The sequence below is a fragment of the Miscanthus floridulus genome, chromosome 5, assembly GCF_019320115.1.
Source record: "Miscanthus floridulus cultivar M001 chromosome 5, ASM1932011v1, whole genome shotgun sequence".
Classification (NCBI taxonomy): domain Eukaryota; kingdom Viridiplantae; phylum Streptophyta; class Magnoliopsida; order Poales; family Poaceae; genus Miscanthus; species Miscanthus floridulus.
Window position 1 is genome coordinate 125,362,083 of NC_089584.1, and position 24,863 is coordinate 125,386,945.

The following is a 24,863-nucleotide window of genomic DNA, read 5'->3' on the forward strand; positions in this document are numbered from 1 at the left end:
TGGGCTGGACACGCCTTCCCTCCACCCCGTTTTCACAAGTCAGTATTACTCATCAAATGGTGAAGTATAATATAAGCATGCACCACCGTCCGGACAATATATATATGATGCTCAAAAGTCAAAAGGCCTTATTTTCTCTTACTAGATGCATGAGTAGTTAACTAGTTACCAATTGCTTATCTACCTAGCCATGTGATCAGGACCTCATGTATGCTTAAAACATTTTGCATTCATGAATATATTTTCGAGGTCATATTTCATTTATGTCACAACATGGAGTAGATGCTAGGTCCAAGTTGAAAACATGTCTCCTATTCTATATTGCCAACAAATAATTGATTTTGTTTTTGTTTTGTCCAGGTCCATCCGACAATCCCCAGTAAACTGTTCAAACAACTACTTCCCCTTTTGGCTTTTACTCCATACCATCCGTCGGAAACCAAAAGGTCAAAACTCTCTCATCCCCAAAACCAAAACTGCACTGACTATTCCCAGCCCAGCCATCTAGAGTAACCCTTAACTATCGCATCAACTCACCCAACCACACAGTAACAAATAGAGTGATTGATTTCCTATGGATAAATAATTTAAACTACTATATACTTATAGTACCTTCATTGGCTATGCATGGTTTCCTTTGTTCATCCCTCCTAATCCAATCTTCACCTCTTCTTTGCAGAGACAAACAACTTGATCGATCAACAACACCCCCGAGGCTCTAGCTCCAGATCGACGACAATGCCGTACGCAGCAGCCACAAGGACGTCACCAGAGCAGCACAGCCGTGTGGTCACCAACGGGAGGGCCGCGGTGGCGCGGCACCACGAGCACACGGTGACCCCGGGGCAGTGCTGCTCCGTCATGATGAGGTCCATCGCGGCGCCGGTGGATGCGGTGTGGTCGCTGGTGCGTCGCTTCGACCAGCCGCAGGGGTACAAGCACTTCATCAGGAGCTGCCACGTCGTGGACGGCGACGCCGTCGAGGTGGGATCCGTGCGGGAGCTCGAGGTCATAACCGGGCTGCCCGCAGAGAACAGCCGCGAGCGGCTGGAGATCCGGGACGACGAGCGCCGGGTGATCAGCTTCCGGATCCTGGGCGGCGGCCACCGCCTGGCCAACTACCGCTCGGTGACCACCGTGCACGAGGCGGCGTCACAGAACGGGCCGCTCACCATGGTTGTCGAGTCCTATGTGGTGGACGTGCCGCAGGGGAACACCGTCGAGGAGACGCGCATCTTCGTGGACACCATCGTTCGGTGCAACCTCCAGTCCCTCGAGCGCACGGTTCTCAGGCAGCAGGCGTTGGCGGCAGCGCCGCACAACAACCACAACCACAACTGATCGCCGCCGGGCCGGCCGGCTGGAAACCATCGCAGTTGGGCTGCCGGTTTCTTCGAAGGCTTCATCTACCATTTATGATATTTTCTTTCGTCGTTGGTACTCTATATTTTCGCCCAAAAAAAAAAACAAAAAAACTTGGTGCTGTAAACTTTTTGAAGTTTGAGGTTGTTTGTCTTCCCTTTCTTAAACTCTAGACAATGAGTATTGTATACACCATCAATAATAGAATGAGAAGACCAGCAATAGACTTATTTAATATTAGTGCTAGTAATTAGGGTTGCAATATTTATATTGATTGGGTTTATGTATGATCAATTTCCTATTTTTTAGAGTTCTCAAACATGTGTCTAATATAATCATTCATTTTGATTAATATATTATTGGCCCCATTCGCTTAGCTGAAAAAACAAACCGAAACACTGTTTTGGCTGATTTGTTGTGAGAGAAAAATACTGTTTCGACTGAAAAAACAAGCTGAAGGATTATAAGAGAAGCGAACAAGGCTATTATTAGTATCCAATAAATTGTTTGTTGACGGTTTCCACTGTCCACCAACCATTTTGACATCGCGTCTAGATGATTAAATGCTTGTGTACACGGGTACCTATCTGATTAGTTCATTGATATTTTTGTCTTCTTGGCTTCAATCTATTTCCGTGCCTATGGATCTTTGATTTGGTCTCAATCATATGCACGGATATTTGATTCCATATTTCCCTTGTATTTCTTTTGCCTTTATACTAGGTAGTTGACCAGAGGCACTGACGTTGGCCGACCGCATATGGAGCGTACGCCCGTGGCGGTTTCTATGTAGCAGGCGCTATTTGTTTTGCAGTGGCCTCGATTTGATTCATCGTGCGCTTTTGATTTTGTCTCAATCTGGTCTGTGGTGGTCTTGTGGGCTTGATCTGGTCCTCTTGCTCCTCGATTTAGTCTGTTGTGGATTTTATTGGATGAGCGTGTCTATATATATAGAGAGAGAGAGGGGTGCCGATGCCTAGTACTATTTATATTCTGGTTGATATCCGATTTAAGTTACTTTGTATTCAATTTATTGACTGGATGTATTGTACTATCTCTATCCCTAAAAGAATATAATTTTAGCACAGTATCATATTTTAGTATCTTAAATTTGACCAACTATAGATAAAAAAGTATCCATGTTTATAATATCAATAAATATCATCGGATTAATTACGAAATATATTTTTATAATAAATTAACTTAAAGATATAACCGTGAATATTATTCACTAAAAACTTGTCAAACGTGAACCACTTTTTGTGGCACGCAATACATGCATATTTGCTTTCTTTTTAGGACAGAAGTATTATTTGACTTTGAAAAGGGACCAGAAGAGAGATCTGAGAAAATAGGGACGGTGCAGACTGTTCTGTGCTTGGGGAGGACAAAAGCATAGGTGAACAATCGAACACGAGTCTATCACGAAGTCATTGTGGGCTTTCGGTAGGTCGTTACTACAGATCCGAGTTTATTAAACTGGACGTATGAGAAAGACAAACCAGATAAGAAAAAAAAATTTGCCTCTTCAATCAATATTAGATATAGATATATAGATTAATCTTGACACAACAGGCCGTCTGGACTGCTTTGCCAACGGGCCACATGTTACGAAGAACAAAAACATACATCTGTCCGTTAGCTAATTCGGAGGTTTCTTTCGACCGAAACACTATTATTGATGTGCTGTTTTCAGCTATATTCCACGGCTCCACTAAACTTCTGTTGAGTCTAAAAACATGGTAAAAGCTAAAGCTCACTCTTGTAATTTGAGCCTTTCCCTCACTCGATTTTTTCTACCCAATCCAAGGACACCATGTGGTGTTCTCCAAATCCGGCGGCCTTAGAAGGGGCCGGCTAAGCGGTGGGGCCAGCAGGAGGGCGGCGTTATAGTTTTGACGACGGTGGAGGCGACCGGGCCAAGTCGGGACGGGGGCGCCCATGGTCCTGTAGAGCTCAAGTGAGACCCTACAGCGCCGTGGCGGGGCGGTGGACGCTGAGCAGTGACGGCGTGTTAGGAGGAGAAAGATGAATAGTGATCCATCGGGAGAAGAAAAAAAGAGTGATCCGTCACTCGAGTGTCATATGAGATATAGATAGATAAAAAAGGTAAAGTAAATTTGTTAACCTTCAACTCACATTGAAGTTCGATTTTCAACCTTCAACTATAAAATTGGATAACAGACACTCTCCAACTGTCAAAACCAGACAAATTTGGCCCTCCGCTGGTTTCAAAAGTGGTTTTCTATTTTCTAATAATAATAAATCCGCTTCGATCTCTAGAAGTTCATAATTAATTTATTTTAAATTATAAAAATACGAAACTAGTTCATGTATGTTTTCTTCTAAAAATGTTATATATACGTTGATGCTATATTTAAAATTGTTTTAAATTTTACATAGAATTAAATTTCGCATGGAATTTAATTTCGCACGAAATTAAATTGTTCGTTTTCCGTTCTTTTACATGACAGTTCCTTGCCTTCGTCTCCGCCCGCAAAGGGTGCCAAGCCTTGCTTTTGGCCGAAAACAACTCGAGAGGCGGGCCGCAAGCGTCAAGCCCTGTGTTAATATATACTAACACATATACAGTAGCATTGCTATCCCCCGCCACCATGTATTTTAGATAAAACTAGTACTTTTTTTTTTCTAAAATATTCTCTACTTGTTTATGGTTTATATATAGGTATCTGGAATTGGCTTATTTATGTTCCTATTGCTTTATTGCTCGTTGTCACGCTTGTTATTTATTTAAAACAAGTAAGATCTTAAATATAGTATCAACATATATATCATTTTTAGAAGAAAACATGAACTAGTTTCATATTTTGTTAATTTAAAATAAATTAATTATGAACTTGTAGAGATCGAATCGGATTTTTATTATTATTAGAAAATGAAAAACCGTTTTTGGAACCGGTTGAGGATCAAATTTGTTTCATTTTAACAATTAAAGGGTGTCTGTTACCTGGTTTTATAGTTGAAGGTTGAAAATTAAACTTAAATATGAGTTGGAGTCTGGAAAAATGTACTCTACCAAAAGAAAAATAAATAACCGGCTGTTGGTGGCTTCCACGACACTCGGATAAGTCATAAGAGGTAGACAGCCCCTGTTGTATGCCTATTGCATGCTTGTTGTGCGGCTCCCTGCGACACGCCTCAGAGGCTTCCGTCGACCTCGCCACGCGGCAAACGTGCACTCGGTCCCTGTCCACGTCGGTTGGCCATGGTGTGCCGGGCACTGACTCTGAGTAGAGCGGCAGACGGCACACACCTACCCGAGCTCCCCTGTCGACGAGACCGATCGCGATGGCATCTCACGGAGACGCCGGCAGCAGCCTTCTCTGCGTGACGGGAGGCAACGGCTTCGTCGGCTCCTAGCTCGTCCGCCGCCTCCTCCTCCGAATTTCTTGTTTTTAGCTTTTTTTTAATTTCACAAATATATCTATGAAGGTATGTTTTTAAAATCTGAACCCTTAGCTCGGCGTCATCGTTGATGGCGTCGAGCTTACACGTCTCGGTGTCATAGATTTTGACGTCTAGGTCTTAGGCTCGGCGCAGATGTGACGGTGACTTGTCAGGCACCTTGACGTCGTAGATCTTGACACCGAGCTAGGCGCCGTGGTTATTGGCGTTAAGCCCTATCTTACGTATGTGCCATCCCTTCCTTTCTCTCTTTCTCATCCCGAGCCAGGGCGCCGCCAGCGCTGCCGCACCCCGCGCCGCCTCACCGCATGGAGCGCCAGCCGTCCCGCGACCGCCGCGCGCCGCCCCTCCTGGCCTGCGCCGCCTCGTCCGTCCCCGCTTGCCACGCGCATAGCCGCTCCCTCCGGCGACCCCGGCCGCGACACGACCCCTGCTCCGAGCGCGCCGTGACCTCGCCGTCGATCCCGTCCTCTGTGTCCCCGTCCTGCTCCGGTTCCGATGTCCGCGTCCGGGTCGCATCGTTGCATTGACTTGTATAGGTAATTTTTTTGAATATACAATGTAGGTACTTAGTTAGCTTGAATTGTAGTGCTACTTTGATTATTTGGTAATTTCTAGTAAATTTGATGATGTAGGTAGTTGATTTAGTTAGTGAGATAGGTATAGTTAGATAGCTAGTGACATAGGTACATAGATATATTTATTAAATAGCTAGTTGATTTAGTTAGTGAGATAAATATAGTTAGATAAATATAATTAGGTAGCTAGTGACATAGTTATTTAGGCTGTAGTTGGTTAGTATCTATTAGAGAGGTACTATATAGCAGCTAATTTGGACTGAACGAATTGTATTTTAATTTTTGTTTGAACTACTAGATAGACAACCTAGTGAGCATATATAATGGAGGCACCGTGGAAAGAAATCGCTATGGATATGTTGAGTTTGTTGAGATGCAAAGTGTGCCTATTTTATTTAATGAGAAACCTTCATTTAGTGAGTTGGTTGCAAGGGCTCGGGAGGAGCTACATTGCCATGGAGCTGATGATGATAATGACATCGCAGTGGAGGGTGTACTTCACCTAAGTTCCTCTCCCTACATCCTAAGGAAGATGATCCCAATTAGATATGTAAACCAATGGAAGAACTATATGAGATCGGCTATGAAGTGCCAGTTTCAAAGTTTGGACGTGGTTGTACGTCGGGTGTTAGTTGATCACATCCCTCATGGGTTTTCTCCACCAATGAGTCAGTAGGCACACTTTGACCCTCCCGTCCCGGAACCTGATATGGATGTGGAGGTTGCACCTACGGTTCTCGATGCTCAATTTGCCCCCAATAAGCTAGAAGTACGTACCGACAAACTAAATAACGTAGTACATGACCTAAGCATGCCCATACTTAAAGTGCATTACATGACAACACAATGAAAAGTCCAATAGTAGACAATTAGCCTGTTCGTTTGGCTATGGCTTATCGTAAACGATCGTAAATTTTTAACCGGAACAATATTTTTCTCTCACACAAACCAGCCAACAGTACTTCTTCACGACAATTAGCCTGTTCGTTTGGCTATGGCTTGTCGTAAACGATCGTAAATTTTTAACCGGAACAATATTTTTTTCTCACACAAACCAACCAACAGTACTTCTTCACGAACCAGCCAACCGAACAGACTGAATATTGTTTATGAATAAACCATAGAACTAGCAAGTAAAGGAGACTACTAAGTGCAATGAGACCACTTTTTCTTCCTCAGGGTATCGAGATTCTCCTCCATCGCTGCTTTCGCTCGGCGTGTACACTCAAGCTTCTTCTCCCTCTCCTCCCTATACGCAGCAACATGTCTCCTTTCCTCCTCTTTCTTGTGCTCCTTTTTTCCAGCCTCCTCTCCACGTCTCTTCTTCATCATCTCCTTATCCTCTGTCTCCCACCGCAACAGTTTCTGCATCTATTTTTTATCCTCAGGCTTGATCTCAGTGTCGATCCATTGCTCAAAATCACAAAGCAGTGGAGGGGTCTATAAAAAATGCAATTGTTACAAAATAAAAAAAATCATGCAAGATGTCATATGACACAAACAAAAATTTATCACCATCTTGTTAATGCGGCGCTGATGAAGTGTAGACTCAAACGTAAAATTGGAACATATCCAATACCTCTGTCTATATGTCCTCATCATCGGACTTGGCTACCTTGCAAGGATCACCGCAAAAGCATATGGGCACTGGACACACCACTAGGCAGAGGTAATGGGTCGAAGGCATTTCCGGTCATCCAGCTATAACTACTGAAAGGATCAAGATGCCCAAGAGGGGGGGGGGGGGGCGAATTGGGCTAATTCTAAATTTCTTTGCAATAATTAAACTTTACAGTTAGCCCAATTAACCCCTTGTGCCTAGAAAGTGTTTCTATTGATCTAACGCACAAAAGTTTAGCACCCTAGGTTCCAATCCTATTTTAGCATAGCAATTCTAGGAATGTAAATGACAAGAATTGAATTGCTCAAAGTAAAGAGAGAAGGAGGAACGTGGCGTTGTTTTACCGATGTATCGGAGAGTCGCCACTCCCCACTAGTCCTCGTTGGAGCACCCGCACAAGGGTGTAGCTCCCCCTTGATCCATGCTAGGATCAAGTGTTCTCTATGGGTTGATTCTTCGACACTTCGTCACGGTGAATCACCCACAACCGCTCACAACTTGAGTTGGGTCATCCACAAGCTCCGCCGGATGATCACCAAGCTCCCAATCACCACCAAGCCATCTAGGTGATGGCGATCACCAAGAGTAACAAGTACGAATTCTCACTTGACCACGACAAGCCTAATGAGAAGGATGGATGCACACTTTGCTACTCTTGATCTCAATAATGAGGGCTCTTTTTGGAATTCTCAAATCTCAATCGTCTCACTAGGACCTTGCTCTTCTTGGCACTCTCAAAGGTGTTTCTCAGCTATTGGAATGAGCAAAAGTACCTCCACACACGAGTGGAGGAAGTATTTATAACATGGGCTGAAAAACGAACTGTTATGTGCCTCTGCGGGGTGACCGAACGCTCCGGTCATGTTGACCGAACGCGTCGGTCAGTTCACCCCAAACTCTAGTGTTTTCAATGTGACCGGACGCTTGATGCTGGCCAGCGTTCGGTTAGCACTGACTGAACACGTCCGGTCAAGATTTTCCCTCTCTGGAACCTTACTGGAGTCGATCGGACGCTGTGGCCCTTAGTGTCCGGTCACTTGACCTCTCAGCGTCCGGTCGCACCAGACGAAAACACCTCGGTCAAATGAACTGATCGGACCCTGAGCCAGCATCCGATCACATCGGAGCCAGCGTCCGGTCAGTATTTGACCCTCCATTCACTTCCAACTCTCAAACGTACATAAATGAAGTTTGTTCCATTAGATCTAAGGGCTATCACCTAACTCACTAGACCCACCTAGGTCAAGATACCCATCCATACCCCCCTTAATAGTATGGTCAAAGAAAAAACAAAGTCCTAAACTACTCTAAGTGTCTCTTCAACTCCAAACAACACTTAGAACTAGTCCATTCTTAACCTTATCATCCATCCTTTGAAAACCAAAATGATTTCCATCGTAGGGGCATGACCACCATGATTGCCCAATCGATCTCCATTACTGTGACCTAACTTAACTGTCTCTACAAAACACACGTTAGTCACAGTAATCACGTATTGTCATTAATCACCGGAACCCAACTAGGGGCCTAAATGCTTTTAATCTCTACCTTTTTAGTGATTGATGACAATACTGCCTCGAGTATGTGAAAGAGTTGAGGTTTTTGACATGCTTGGTTCATATAAGCTTTTGGCAATAAGAACAAAAGTGTTAGGCAAGCTTATATGACCCAAGCCATCATGATATACTCAAAAGATATGAAATAAGCATGAGTACAAGTATTAAAGCTCATTTGCATTGGAGTAAGCAAAAGCAAATGAGCATAGCACAAGTGATATGACATATAAATAATTCAAAGTAGAGAGCACACATGTCATATATCACGATCACGTAGATATCACTATCACATAAATAGTTTAATGCATAAAAGTAAACACATGACGAATGCATAATAGTGCATCACACATAAAAACCAAATATAATAGATAATCTAAGTAAACTAAGCTCCACCTAAGTCGCTCCCCCAAAGTCTAGCATACTCAAACCCTATCCCCCTTTGGCGTCAAACACCAAAACCTAAGGGTCGATCGGCGAGGCTGCAGCGGACGAGTCAGGTACTAAGGTACAAGGAGCAAGCTGGAACTGAGTGCCATCATCATCTGAGCCAGATGTAACAACCCAAAAATCCACACACCAAAAATCACAACTACAAATTTTTGTTTTAACCCCATGTGATGATGAGTGACATTTGTAGGAGCTAACCCTAAGTGTTGCATTAGTCCTCATCACCTTGAATTTATTTTACCACATAGCAATACATCAAGTTGCATTATATTCAACATGGTGATTTGGATTCTTTTGCCTTATGTGATGTTTAACTAACTCACTTAATATTTATGATAAATCCTAACCAAATTGGCAACAAATACAAGAGAAAGGAAAGATGAGGGGACAGCAGCAGCCTAGGCCTGCTCGGCCTTACGAACTGGCCCAGCTAGCTCAGCCGAGCCTCGCCTGCCCTTTCATGTGCGAAGCCCACGAAGCCGGCCCAGCATCGCCGCCCGCACGCACACAGCCGCTGACAAGCCAACCCCGCTTGTTAGCTATCACGCGCCACACGCAGCCACATCGCGCCAAGCGCCTGACGACCCGACCCCGCTTGTCAGCACAGAAGCGTCTTCTTCCCCTCGCCCACACAATCTCCCCGCATGACCGGAGGCCGACCAGTGTGGCAGGCGCGGGCCCAAGGTCACACAAATCACATGACCTTGTTCCCATTGCGCCACGCCTACGCAACCGCACGAGAACCGTCGGATGCATCGCACGTATCACCACCGCCCGATCGCCGTCTGCCATTGGAGCCCTTGGAGCTCGGCTATAAAAGCCAACACCCGTGAGCCCTAACCCTTAACCCGTTCATCGCCGCCGCTGGTGGCACAGCACCACACAGCGTCAAGCCAAGAAAGATAGAGGAGGGAGAAGCAAGGTGGAGAAGGAAGCCGCTGTGGGGAGGACCTCGCCAGAGCCAGGAGCACCACCCCAATCAGCTACAACGACATAGCTGCTCGGCACGGCACTACATTGCCTCACCACGGCCTCGCCTCGCCACTGCACCGCCATCCTACTGCCACAAACCCTACGGTGAGCCATCTTGCTGAGACCACCTCCCTAGCCAAATGGAACATGCACCGATCAAAACCTTGCTAAAGCTTCAAGCTCTGGTCTAGCCCAACTGGTTAGCTAGGGAGACTGCCATGGCCACGCTTACTGAGACCCAAGACGCGCCGTGCGCGCTGCCATCAGCCAAAAGGAGGACCCCAGCCATGACGTTGTACATTGGAGCAGGAGCGCACATGCACGGACTCGCTCACCATGGCCGAGAGCACAACCATGGCGAGATCACCACATCTTCTATGTTGCGGTAAAGGCAACATTGACACCCGACTGGTCCCACCATGTCGAGAGACACACTACGCTCACCCTAGCCGAGGAAGAAGCCCACCGGAGCCCTATGTTGCCACACCGCACCTCATCAGAGCGCCACCGCCTCTGCTTTGCCCCCATCACCGTGACTAGAGCCACTGGGAGCACTAGGAGCTCCGTCAACACGCCCACCATGGCCATAGAAGCACCAGGGAGCTCACATGCTCCTCCAACTGGACTCTCGCTACCACCATAGCCCTATCCATGCACGTCGACGAACCCACGTCGCTGTTCGCCGTGGCCAGAGCCCTAGGAAGCCCTAGTCGTCGCCCTGACCCCACCGTCGCACTCGCCGAGGCATGGGGAAGCTATTGCCTACCCTAATCGGACGCTAGCACCGCCATGGGGGCTCACCGGTGACCTCACCGTCGGCGGGAGCCCCGTCGGGGAAGAGAAGGGGGATTTTTTTACCACGCCGACTACATCCCGAGCAGCTCCGACCATGACCACGCCGACCACATCCCGAGCAGCTCCAACCATGACCACGCTGACCACATCCTGAGCAGCTCCACCAAGCTCCGACCACGACCGCATCGTGCATGTGAACCAAACCCTGGGAAGGAGTAAGTGGACCAAGTCCCTCATAGACCGACTCTGCGGTCTATGGACCAGCATAGGTGGGTTCACCATGAACCGCGCCTCACCTGCACCCTTGGATCATGGCCCTTTAGTGGCCCAGTAAGACAACATGGTAGCACCACAGCATGCCACGTGGTGGGCCAAAGCCTGGCCCAAATCCAGGCCCAACCAGCCCAGTCGAGGCCTGGCCTGTATTGGCCATTGACTAGTCAACATTAACCATTGACCGGGACCACCTATCAGTGACTGTGATCCATTGACCATTGACTCTCCTGTTGACTTGATGTCGACTTAGACCGAACCCACATGTCGGTGACCCAAGAGCCTCCAGTCCCACCTGTTAGTAGCTGATGACGTAGATGATGTCATGATGACCCCACTTGTCAGCTTGGAACCGAGATGATGATGTCATGCTGACATCATACTGAGGTCAGCATGCCATGTGGACCAGTCACAGTGTGACACGTGTCAGCCCAGGATTAATTCAGCCTTTTCTATTTTCAGAAATGATTAAAACTTCAAAAATTCATAAGTAATTCATATGAACTCAAAAAAATACAAGACTAGGACCAAAATTCATCTAAAATCGAGCTCTACGCAATGAACCCATGTTTGAGTGCATTTGGCTCTTTTGAATTTTCACTGCTTTTTGTGCTATTCTATAGACACCGCTAACGCGACTATAATGTGATCGTTTGTAGATTTGGAAGGGAACCATACGGACGAGGACCGAGAGTGCCGTGAGGAGTACGGAGATGACTTCACTGAAGGTGCCACATCCCACCCAATCTCATAGCATCTATTATGCATGGCTAATATAGAACTGCTATTGCTTTACTTTACTGCTACAATCATACTATGATAGGACTTGCATGGTAGTATGCTTACTTGATGGCCTTTACCTTGACGCAACCTTACCCCTGCATACCCTACTATTAGGCTAGACATATGCTTACTGCTATATATTTCATTACTTATACTTCTACTACGCTTATACTACATGCGTGGCGGAAACTGGTGTTATCTGGACTATGGGGAGAGTGCTACGTGTGTGATTTGGGTGTGTGGAGGGTGAGGGTTGTGTTGACCAAGTTGGAGTATACAACGAGCCTAGGGAAAGTCTTGCCATGTGGCGCTACCTAGGCACCCCTAGAATGGATACCTATGGTGGGTAAATGGTATATGAGGTGGTCCTAGGTGTGAACCTATGATGGGAGGAGCCCAGGATGGAGGTGCTTGTGGTGGTAGGGTAAATGGAAACCCCGATGACGACATTCTGGCTTGGTCATCCCAAAGGACTTACTAGTACTCAGATTCACTAGGAAGCCTTACATACCACTCACCCTATATGGTGCGGGACGGTCGGACTACTTGGTAGGATATTGCCACTACTGCTAGGTTGATAGCGGACAGTGTAAGGAGGTATGGGGCACGGAGAATTCCCCCACACCCTTCCAAGACTTCATGGAGACCTTGTGGACCCGGCTCATGACTCATAGTTTTAGCCACCCTAGACTGGACTTGGGGTGTACCAGGGCTAAATGGAGAGTGGCATTATTCTAGGCTAGCAAGCGGTCGGAATCAGCCTAGTTGACGACGGTCAGCAAGGAAGGCGGATCTTGTGGTTATGTAAAACCTCTGCAGAGTGTATGGTTGATCGATCGATACATGTGCTGACTTGTCAGCTATGGACCTTTCCCGGGTTTCGCTTAAACTAGATAATGAGATGAGTCCTTCTCTTCTTCCCCTGTGAGAGAGTGTCGGTCATAGCCAGGGGCTACGGGCCTTGAGATAGTGCCGAGAGAGAGTTGGCCTGTCGACTGAGCGATGGTATGGTGATGATATGGAGATGGTGGTATATCGATCCTAGGATCGAAACCTGGCTCTAGAAAGGGAATGGGGTGGAATGTGTGTGGAAATAGTGTTAAAACTTTACCAACTATTATTATACACTTGATATGCTAAAACATAGGAAACCCTAGCCTTATAGGTTCCTTTTGAATATATCCAACTTGCATCTAATTTCCACAAAGCAATGCTCATAGGGTGGGAGTGGCCAGTACAAATTGTACTGATAAATTTTGGCACATAGGTTCTGCTGAGGAGTATAGCTCCGAGGAATTTGATGGTTGAGGGGTTCATGCCTACGCTCGAGTTTGGCGATCTTATCTTCAAGCTGTTCTGAATGAATGCTACTTTTGATTCCGCCAATGCAGCGATGTAATAAATTATATAATTCCACACTATTTATACTCTAATATTATCATTGTATGGATGTGGTATTCGACTAGAAAATTGGGTAATATGATCTACAATGGTCTTATTACACTTCGACTCTGTGGATTTCCCTTTGCGGAAATCAGGTTGCTTCAGTTGGTATCAGAGTCATACTTGACCATAGGACGAAACCCTCTGAAATGGACGATAGAATAGGACGTGGACCGCCCTTCTTTCGGTTATATACCGACCCTGCATTTACTTTTATGCAAGGCTTATCTATTATTGACCTCCTAACACCTATTCCTTAAAACATGCAGATGGCAATGAACGTCGACTGGCCGCCTCTAGGACCGCTACCTCTGGACCACGCTAAGCTTACCTTCGACCTACGTGAGCTCAGGGGTTTTGCATAGACCCTCTACCGAGTTATCATCACATTAGGAGTCCCCGACAAGCTTGTCAAGGTCACCTGCACCGGGAAGCCAGCTTAGGAAGGAGGAATCGAAGGACCGATTGTCACCTCAGTCGAGTTCCCAGCTAGCACTACCTTACCTTCTGTCCCAGCTTTCATCGAGTTGACTATAGAGGACACAGTCGAGGAGGGACTGCAAGCTATCTCACACAAGGCACTTCACAGAGTGATGAGGGACCACTATGAGCACCTGAAGATGACAGAGTTCCATCTACTTCCCCAGGCCCTCGACCTCAGCCTTAGCCCTAGTGAGCAGAGTTTCGTAGCCGGCAGAGTTATCTTTGCCAAGGAGGACAGATGCCTTCGCATCTTGGCTATCCACCTACTAGAGCAGGACAGGTACGTGACCCAGCTGGAGTAGAGGAGATGTCAGGACCAGGCCCTTCTGTGGGAGTACTAGGAGCAAGACTTGCAGGGAGCACAGGAGCGAGCTAGTCTACTTGAGATAATTACCAAGCTACAGGACGAGCTCAACTGTCGTGAAGAAGTCCACAGAACCAAGGTCGCTGACTTATAGTACAAAGCAGCCAACCTAGGCAACAAAAACTGCTACCTCGAGAGCAAGGTCTTGGAGTTGCAGAGAGAGTTGGACGACAAGAAGGCCGAGTTCAACCGCAGAGGAGACAGAGAAAGGTCGAAGGGGATTGATATGCTAAAAATCCAATCTCGAAACAAGACCATGACTCAGGATTTAGAGGAGTTCAGGAAGAAGGCCATTTGCAACCAGGGTTACCTAATTGAGGCACTCAGGTAGAACGAGTACCTTTAGGACAAGTGTGAGAGGACTTGGCAGGCTTGGCAGAAGTCTGACAGGAAACGGCTTAGGGGGATGAAGGGTATGTGGGATCAGCTACCCAAGGAGATTCGTAGCAAGACAAAGCCTAGGATAGAGGAGTTTGAGTTAGCCTCGACTCACCTCAACCTAGACGCCTGCCCTACCCTACCTGGAGCCAAGCCTACTGAGGAGCTCGCCAAGGCCTTGAAGTACATGTCTCGACTTCACAAGTCAGACGAGGAGATTGAGATCGAGAACAGTCGTATCCCAGCTGTGGTGTATGAGTTAGAGTAGATGACCCTGCGTGGTCATGAGTCATGTCAGTGGCTTCCATAAGTTGTACCCCATGATGTACCCCTTATGAGATGTAATATGAGACACTATGCATAGTATGATTCTCACAAGTCTTCAAGTGTAGCTACTGGAGATGATGCTATGTAATAAAAACCCATGTAATGAATGTTTTGGATCTTATTGCATCTTATGGATCTTATTGCTTCTTTGTAATGAGTGTTGGATAGAATAAATGTTTTTCTTTAAATCGTCAAAATCATGTAATCATACTGAATTATAAGCACTTATGGCACAAACACTAAAATTCCTATGATCTATGTTGCAGATGCTAAACCACCGATCTGATCTCCTAATGAACCATGGACGTGCGCCCACCCCTAAACCAGTTGAACCAAATGGGGGGCGTGGTGGCAACAACCATGGCCATGGCCGTGGTCATGGACGTGGAGGGATACCCTTCAACCTAGAGAATACCCCACCGCCTGAGGAGAACATTCCACCACCACCACCACCAAACCTAGTAGAAGTGATGGCACAATAGGCTCAACTTCTTGCAGCTCTTGTTAACAGAGCAAACCGTCACCAGGGAGGTCAGCAGAATGACTTTCAAAGGAAGCTAGAAGGATTTCTGAAGCTAAGGCCACCTACCTATGATGGCACCGACTCTGACCCGCTTGTAGCCAATGACTGGCTCAAGGAGATGGAGAAGACGCTTGACCTCACTACTTTCACCGACGATGAGTGTGTTGGAGCAGCCGCACACTAGCTCATAGGTGCAGCATGTGCCTGATGGGACAATTTCAGTGATTCCCATGAGGACCCTACCAACATCTCGTGGGATGAGTTCATCGAAGCATTCCCTGAGTATCACATTCCCAAGGGTATCATGGAGGCCAAAGTTGAGGAGTTCCACAACATCAAGATGGGAAAGGATAGGGTGACTGAGTACACTACTTGTTTCACCAATCTTCTTTGCTATGCACCTTCCTATGTTGTGAACTCTGAGAAGGAGGAGCTGTACTATTACCATAAGGGACTTAACCCGCACATCAAGCTAAAGTTTGACGGTATTGAGAGTAACACGTTGTGTGCTCTGGTGGATCGCTGCATCCAGATTGAGAAGGACCATGCTGAAGCTAGAGAGGAGTATAGGGAGAGGAAGCATAAGCCTGAGGAGTCCTTCTATGGCCATGATCGCAAGAGGTTCCGCAGAGATGCACCATCTAGGGAACGCTCTCGCCACAATAGGGATGACAACACTAGATCGAGTAGGGGTATTGGAGGCTACACCACTAGATACTCTCACCCTGCTCAGGATCATTACACCCGGGACCGTTATGCTTAGAACCGCAACACTCAGGACCGTTTCAACCATTCCCGCTCTATGAATGAACACCCAGCACAGAACCGCTCCACACCAAGCACTGGAAACTGGAAGGCACCCGCGCTAACCCCTACAGGCGGTATGCCTTTCACCTGCTTTGCTTGTGGCCAACCAGGTCACAAAGCCGCTGAGTGCCCACAGAACTCAGCTGCTCAGAAGTCTTAGTTCAAGGGATCTGCTACCCATGGACGTCTCAACCATCTGGACGCCGAGGAAGCACAAGCTGCCCCTGACGTTGTGTACGGTATGTTTTTAGTTAATGGCAATATTGTATCAGTTCTATTTGACTCTAGAGCAACTTGTTCATACATATCATCTAAGTTTGCACAAGAACATGACCTGCCTTTAACCCCACGTGGAAAGCCTATCATCACCAGTTCACCTTTAGGAGACCTAAGATGCACCCACATCTGTAAGGGAGTGAGTCTTACCATTGAGGGTCTTATCTTTAAAGCCGACCTAACCCTGTTACCTTCCACAAACCTAGATGTCATCTTAGGTATGGATTGGTTAACCATTCAGCGAGGTATCATATCATGTTCACCTAGATATGTCCAAGTGACCCACCCATCAGGCCAAGTTATTAGATGTGAACCTTAGTCCAGAAAGTCCACTTCTATCCTATGTGCCCTTAAAACCAGTTCAGAATCCACACACCAAAAATCACAACTACAAATTTTTGTTTTAACCCCATGTGATGATGAGTGACATTTGTAGGAGCTAACCCTAAGTGTTACATTAGTCCTCATCACCTTGAATTTATTTTACCACATAGCAATACATCAAGTTGCATTATATTCAACATGGTGATTTAGATTCTTTTGCCTTATGTGATGTTTAACTAACTCACTTAATATTTATGATAAACCCTAACCAAATTGGCAACAAATAAAAGAGAAAGGAAAGATGAGGGAATAGCAGCAGCCTAGGCCTGCTCGGCCTTGCGAATCGGCCCAGCTAGCTCAGCCGAGCCTCGCCTGCCCTTTCACGCGTGAAGCCCATGAAGTCGGCCCAGCATCGCCGCCCGCACACGCATAGCCGCTGACAAGCCGACCCCGCTTGTCAGCTATCACATGCCACACGCAGCCACATCGTGCCAAGCGCCTGACGACCTGACCCCGCTTGTTAGCACAGTAGCGTCTTCTTCCCCTCGCCCACGCAATCTCCCCACGCGACCGAAGGCTGACCAGCGTGGCAGGCGTGGGCTCAGGGTCACGCAAATCACATGACCTTGTTCCCCTTGCGCCGTGCCTACGCAACCGCACAAGAGCCATCAGATGCGCCACACGTATCACCACCGCCCGATCGCCGTCCGCCATTGGAGCCCTTGGAGCTCGGCTATAAAAGCCAACACCCATGAGCCCTAACCCTTAGCTCATTCGTCGCCGCCGCTGGTGGCATAGCACCACATAGTGTTAAGCCGAGAAAGAGAGAGGAGGGAGAAGCAAGGTGGAGAAGGAAGCCACTGCAGGGAGGACCTCGCCGGAGCCAGGAGCGCCGCCCCAATCAGCTACAACGACGTAGCTGCTCGGCATGGCACTGCATCGCCTCACCATGGCCTCGCCTTGCCACTGCATCGCCATCCTACCACCATGAACCCTGTGGTGAGCCATCTTGCTGAGACCACCTCCCTAGCCAAATGGAACATGCACCGATCAAAACCTTGCTGAAGCTTCGAGCTCCGGCCTAGCCCAACTGGTTAGCTAGGGAGACCACCATGGCCATGCTTGCCGAGACCCAGGACGCGCCATGCGCGCTGCCATCAGCCAAAAGGAGGACCCCAGCCATGACGTTGTACATTAGAGCAGGAGCGCACATGCATGGACATGCCAACCATGGCCGAGAGCACAACCATGGTGAGACCACCGCATCTTCTACGTTGCGGTAAAGGCAACATTGACACCCGATTGGCCCCACCATGTCGAGAGACACACTGCGCTCACCCTAGCCGAGGAAGAAGCCCACCAGAGCCCTACGTTGCCGCACTGCACCTCGTTGGAGCACCACCGCCTCTGCTTTGCCCCCATCACCATGACTAGAGCCACTGGGAGCACCAGGAGCTCCATCAACACACCCACCATGGCTATAGAAGCACCGAGGAGCTCACACGCTCCTCCAACTGGACTCTTGCTACCACCATAGCCCTGTCCATGCACGCCGACGAACCCACGCCACCGTTCGCCGTGGCCAGAGCCCTAGGAAGCATAGGATAGAAGACAGTTCATGATGTGCCTATGGTTAGAGATTTTTCTAATGTATTCCCTGAAGAATTATCAGGTATGCCACCAGACCGTGATGCAGAGTTCATCATTGATCTTTTGCCAGGAACAGGACCCATTGCTAAAAGACCCTATCGCATGTCAGTTGATGAACTGGCCGAGCTCAAGAAATAGCTTGATGAGCTCATCTTGAAGGGATATATCAGACCTAGTGGTTCACCCTAGGGATCCCCTGTCCTGTTTGTTAAGAAGAAGGATGGCTCAATGAGAATGTGCATTGATTACCGGAACTTGAATGCAGTCACCATCAAGAACAAGTACCCTCTACCAAGAATCGATGATCTACTTGATCAGCTTCGAGGTGCTAAGTATTTCTCTAAGATTGATCTCAGATCTGGCTATCATCAGATGAAGATTTGAGAGAGTGACATCCCAAAGACACCTTTTGTGACTAGGTATGGGCAGTTTGAGTTCACTATAGTGTCCTTTGGACTCACGAATGCTCCCGCATACTTCATGAACATGATGAATAAGGTTTTCATGAATGAACTAGATAAGTTTGTGTAGTATTCATTGATGACATCCTTGTCTATTAACCCACCGCTGAAGAACACAAACATCATCTAAGAACTATGCTTGAGAAACTAGCCCAACATCAGCTCTACGCAAAGTTCAGTAAATGCGAATTCTAGCTACAGAAAGTTGCCTTCCTAGGACATGTACTATCAGCTGAAGGTGTCACAGTTGACCCAGCCAAGATTGAAGCTGTGAAAGAGTGGGATCAACCCCGTAATATGACAGAAGTTAGAAGTTTCTTGGGATTGGCTGGATATTACCGACGGTTCATCGAGAACTTCTCCAAGATAGCCTGTCCAATGACCAACCTTCTAAAGAAGACTAAGGGGTTTGAATGGACACCTGAGTGCGAACTAAGCTTCCAGGAATTGAAATAGAAGCTTACCACAACTCCTGTGCTAGCATTGCCTGATATTAGTAAAGATTTCGTGGTCTATTATGATGCATCCCATCAAGGACTTGGTTGTGTACTGATGCAAGAAGGAAGAGTGATAGCATATGTGTCTCGACAGTTGAAAGAACACGAGAACCATTACCCAACTCATGATCTTGAGTTAGCAGCAGTTGTGCATGCCTTGAAGATCTGGAGACACTACTTGATAGGCAACAAGTGTGATATCTATATGGATCACAAGAGCTTGAAGTACTTTTTCACTCAGGAAGATCTGAATATGAGACAACGCCGATGGCTAGAATTGATCAAGGACTATGACCGGGAAATTCACTATCATCTGGGAAAAGCTAATGTAGTCGCAGATGCTCTCAGTCGCAAGAGTTACTATCACACTTTGATCACTGAATCCGTACCACCTGAGCTCAAGGAAGAGATTAAAGATTTCTAGCTTAAGATACTACCGCATGGCTTGTTGAATGAGCTCCGCATACAGTATGATCTCATAGATCGCATCCGTGGAGCTCAGAAAAGTTATGAAGAGATTGAATATCTCCATGGACTGATGAAACTAGGCTACAAGACTAACCACCATGAAGATGAACAAGGAACCATCTGGTTCAAGAACAGAATCTGTGTTCCATCTGACCTAGTACTATGAGAGGAAATTCTGTCAGAAGCTCATAATTCCAAGTATTGTATTCACCCTGGAGGTTCAAAAATGTATCAAGACTTGAAGAAACACTTTTGGTGGAAAGGCATGAAGACAGACATTGTAGGACATGTGGCATGATGTGACACCTATAATAGAGTCAAGGGTGAACATCAAAGGCCTATAGGTTTACTAAAGCCTCTTGACGTTCCTGAGTGGAAATGGGAGAGCATATCCATGGATTTCATAGTTGGATTGCCCCGATCACAGAAAGGCAATGATTCCATCTAGGTGATTGTTGATCGTTTGATCAAGATTGCTCACTTTGTACCAATTAAGACCAAGACCAATGCTAAAAAATTAGCAGATCTATATGTTGAGCATATTCTCAGATTGCATGGAGCTCTCTCTAGTATTGTATCTGATCGTGGTCCTTAGTTTGTGTCTCAATTTTGGGAAGCTCTACACAAGTCCATTGGAACCAAACTTGATTTTAGTACCGCTTATCACCCACAGACAGATGGACAGATAGAATGAGTAAATCAGATCTTAGAAGATATGCTTCGCGCTAGTGTATTGAATTATGGCTTTGATTGGGAGAAATGCCTACCCTATGCAGAGTTCTCTTACAACAACAGCTACCAAGCTAGCATCAAGATGTCACCATTTGAAGCTCTATATGGCAGACCTTGTAAGACACCTTTAATGTGGTCCCAACCGGGAGAAAGATCATTCTTTGACTCTGCTAAGATTCAAGATGCCAAAGAAGGAGTTGCTCAAGTAAAGGATAATTTGAAAATTGCTCAAAGTCGATACAAGAGCTATGCTGACAAAAGAAGAAGAGAACTTGAGTTCAATGTGGGAGACTTCGTCTATCTCAAGGTATCCTCGCTATGTGGAACTGTCAGATTCCATGTGAAAGGAAAGCTAGCCCCTAGATTTGTTGGCCCATACAAGATTTGCAAGAGGATTGGAAAACTCGCTTACAAACTTGAGCTACCTGAAGAATTGGCGGGTATACATCTCGTGTTTCATATATCCTAGCTACGCAAGTGTTTGAGAGTGCCCGATGAAGTAGTTCCAACTGATACACTTGACATTCAAGATACACTTGAGTATAAAGCACATCCTATCAGAATTCTAGGTAGAGATACCAAAGAGACTGTCGATACGGGACCCACAGGATACCCCACAAAGAAGAGAGAAGATCTAGTCTAACTAGGATTCTTCCCTTGTAATCCTAGTAGTAGTACTATTCAGTAATCCTACTAGGAACTCTCATTGTAAACCAACTAGGACTCTGGCCTCCTGACTATATAAAGGAGGGCAGGGCTCCTGAACAGAGGAGAACGACAATTGTACAACACAACACTTCATAATCAATCCAACGCAAAGGCTAACACCGACTGGACGTAGGGCTATTACTCGATCCACGATCGAGGGCCTGAACCAGGATAAATCGTTTGTCTCTTGCATTAACCATCGAGTTCAGCATACGCTGAAGCCCGAACATACTGTCTCGGTTATCCCCGTGGTAGGCTATCGGTGGTAAAACATCAACAGCTGGTGCGCTAGGTAGGGGCTTTCGGCGAATTGGCATCCGAGAGCTCGACGGACCTCAACAACATGATCTTCTCAATGGGATCCACTTTCATCTTCGGCTCATGGATCTATGAGGTGGACAACAATGGCAAGCTCCAAAGTCGTCTCCTCGAAGATTCGAAACATCATGAAGACGATTCTATTTCGACGACCACGACAGATCAAATCTCCGGAAGATTCACGCAGCTCATAATATCCGATTCAAACCAGATTTCACGGCTACACGCATCCGACTAAAATTCAAGTTCCATGTCCAAGGTGAAGTTTTATTTGAGTTCTTTCAAGAAACCGAGTTCTTTTTTGGCAGGATTCCAGAGCACAACCCAAAACAACTCGGATTACATTCAGAGTTCTTTCAAGAAGTCGAATTCTTTTCTATTTGGGCTCGACAAGATGGCAAGATCCTATCAGGGACAGTTCGAAAGATCTTTCAATCCAATGCTTAGGATACCACTAACAGGAGCCTAGGAGGGTCTCGTGCTAACGATAACATCACAAGACTGTATCATCCACTGGCCAGGTTCCATTCCTGAAGATAGCGGAACCCAACTAGCTGGCACAATAACATCAGCTATTCTACCTTACCAAGAAGGAGACTCGATCTGCGACATTGAGGTAGTTACTGAAGTCATCAGCAACTCCAACAGTATGAAAACTAACACCAATAACAGAACGGCTCACGCATGGGAAGTACTCATGGTTCGACGTCCTCGGTCACCATTAAATCCCCTAGAAGCACCCGATGTCAGGTCATCAGATGAATCAGAATCCAACATATCACCCTTTGCCCAGGGCTACGATGGAGAAACCAAGAGTCAGAAACAAGCTAGAGAAAGGAAAAACAAGGTGAAGCAAGGGCGTCAACACCATGCTAGGCAGCGCAGGGAAGCTTGGATTAGATACGAGTTAGAGTTAGCTGAATACGACAGAAGAAAATCACAACGAGAAGTTGAAGGAAGACGCACGGCAAATACGCCGTACGATAAGATTCGAGAAGCATTAGAAGAACTCAGAGCGACTTCACATCCTGGTGAGAAGTATGAACAGCTCCAAGACTTGCTCTGGTCAACGATCCCAAGAACGCACAAAGAGAGAGACCAATCAAGACTACCTGCTAGATCAACAACCCACAGGCAAGAAGATCAAAATCAAAGGAAGTTCGCTTTCGAAAGACTTAGGCCAGGTGGAAGCCATAACGGAGAAAGTCGGAAGGAACATAATCAAGGCCACCGATTTGAACAACCAAGGAAGACCAGGAGTAGGGTGCCTACCTAGATAGCCTTGCAAGATTATTCCCATCAAAATGACAGTTGGCTAGAAGAAGGTGCCGAATCCGAATTCAAAGAAACCGAAACACACGACCGATTCCCCTATTTCGCGAACAGGCTTGCATCGGTGCGATTATCTCATAAATTCAAACCGTCTAACCACTCTAAGTATGATGGCAAAACTGAACCAAGGCAATGGCTCAGAATATATTCACAATCAATTGAATTAGCCGGAGGAGACGACGATATCAAGACCCTATTCTTTCCCATGGCACTAGAAGCCATGCCCCTCCAATGGTTCGACAAATTAAATCCAGGATCTATCAGAAATTGGGAAGACTTGCAAAGAGCTTTTTGTGAAAATTTCACAGGTATCATCACACACCCGATCACTCATGCAGAACTGAAAGGGCTCAAGCAAAAGGGAGGCAAAAGTCTCAAAAATTACTATCGACGATTCGGCGAACTGCGGGCTCAAGTGCACGACATCACCGAACGAGAAGTGATTGAAGCTTTCTCTCACGGAATCATGGCTAGATGGCAATTTCAAGACTTCTGCAAAGAAAATCCGAGAAACAATGAAGAATTTAGACGAACAGTAGAAAAGATGATTACTGCGGAAGAAAAAACACGAGAGAGGTTCCCGGATAGAAGCAACCAGGACAACCCGGACAAGCAAAATCATCGAAATAGCAGACATCAAGAAACAAAACGTAGACCAGACAATACTATGGCAATGGCGGACAAATCAAAGAAGTTTTCCAAACCCAAAAGATATGATGACATTGAAAACATACGTTGCCCATTGCACCCCATTGGGAGACACACCATCGGAAATTGCTACACTTTCAATGATCGATACACAAGAAAAGATAGTAAGGAGAACATCAAAGAGGACAATCAAAAAAAAGATGAAGACAACCATGAGGACAAAGGATTCCAAAAACCTAAGGGAACGGTAGCAATGATCTTCTCAGGGGCTCCAGATTGCAGAAGCAAACATTAAGAAAAACTAGCACTACGGACTATCATGACAGCATAACCGGCTACACCAAGATATCTCAATTGGTCACCATATCCTATCCAATTTACCAGAGAAGACCAATGGACTAGCATGGGAAACACAGGCTATTATCCACTGGTTCTAGATCCAACTATTGCTGGTATGACTGTCACCAAAGTATTAATCGACGGGGGAGCCGGACTCAACATCATCTTTTCGGAAACACTAAGGAAGATGGGACTACAACTCACCGGGATAATCACACCAACAAACACACCTTTTTACAGAATAGTACCCGGCAAAGTAGCCATGCCGCTCGGACAAATTACTCTACTGGTGGCGTGATGATGCTGGACTTTTTAGCCAGTATTTCTAATTCCTCTTGGCTCATCTCTGCAGCAATTGTGGCTATTTCTTTTCTACTTTGGTCATCTTGTGCTCTGGCTACAATCTAGATTGCTTGAACATCGCAGTCAAAAGCGCGTTTCAAGTCACTTCAGAGGGAAAGTACTCTATTAGGTCCTGGCATCTTGAGCAGCAAATACGGGTAATGCGGTATCGCCATGAATTTTGCTAGTGCCGGTCGTCCGAGAATTGCATGGTATGATGACTCAAAGTCCGCCACCTCAAATTTGATGAATTATGTACGGTACCAAAGTAGAAAAGAAATAGCCACAATTGCTGCAGAGATGAGCCAAGAGGAATTAGAAATACCGGCTAAAAAGTCCAGCATCATCACGCCACCAAAAGAAGCCGACGTCAAGCAGATCGACTTGGGTACTGGCGATACCCCCAAGACAGCAACCATCAGTGCTCACCTCTCGGCAAAATAGGAACTCGCGCTCACCAACTTTCTTCGGGACAACAAAGATATCTTCGCTTGGAAGCCGGCCAACATGCCAGGTGTCCCAAGAGAGTTGGCTGAGCACAGAATTGATGTTAATGAAAGCTCCAAGCCTGTAAAGCAACGGCTACGACGATTCTCACCCAACAAAAAGGCAGCGATTAATAAGGAAATC

The 24,863-nt window shown here is 46.4% G+C and overlaps 1 protein-coding gene and 1 pseudogene across 1 annotated transcript; both read left to right on the forward strand.

Annotated features, from left to right (window-relative positions):
* The first annotated feature begins 518 nt into the window (after positions 1-518).
* LOC136453454 (abscisic acid receptor PYL6-like) lies at positions 519-1,674 on the forward strand. The gene has a single exon (XM_066454023.1). It carries the CDS (start codon positions 739-741, stop codon positions 1,339-1,341), a length of 603 nt encoding a protein of 200 aa, XP_066310120.1. The 5' UTR covers positions 519-738; the 3' UTR covers positions 1,342-1,674.
* Positions 1,675-4,671: 2,997 nt separating this feature from the next.
* Positions 4,672-24,863, forward strand: part of LOC136453455 (phenylacetaldehyde reductase-like) — a 54,265-nt pseudogene continuing 34,073 nt past the window's right edge.

Excerpts from the sequence above, each read along its gene's own strand:
- LOC136453454 (XM_066454023.1), top strand. The coding sequence starts at position 739 with ATGCCGTACGCAGCAGCCACAAGGACGTCACCAGAGCAGCACAGCCGT.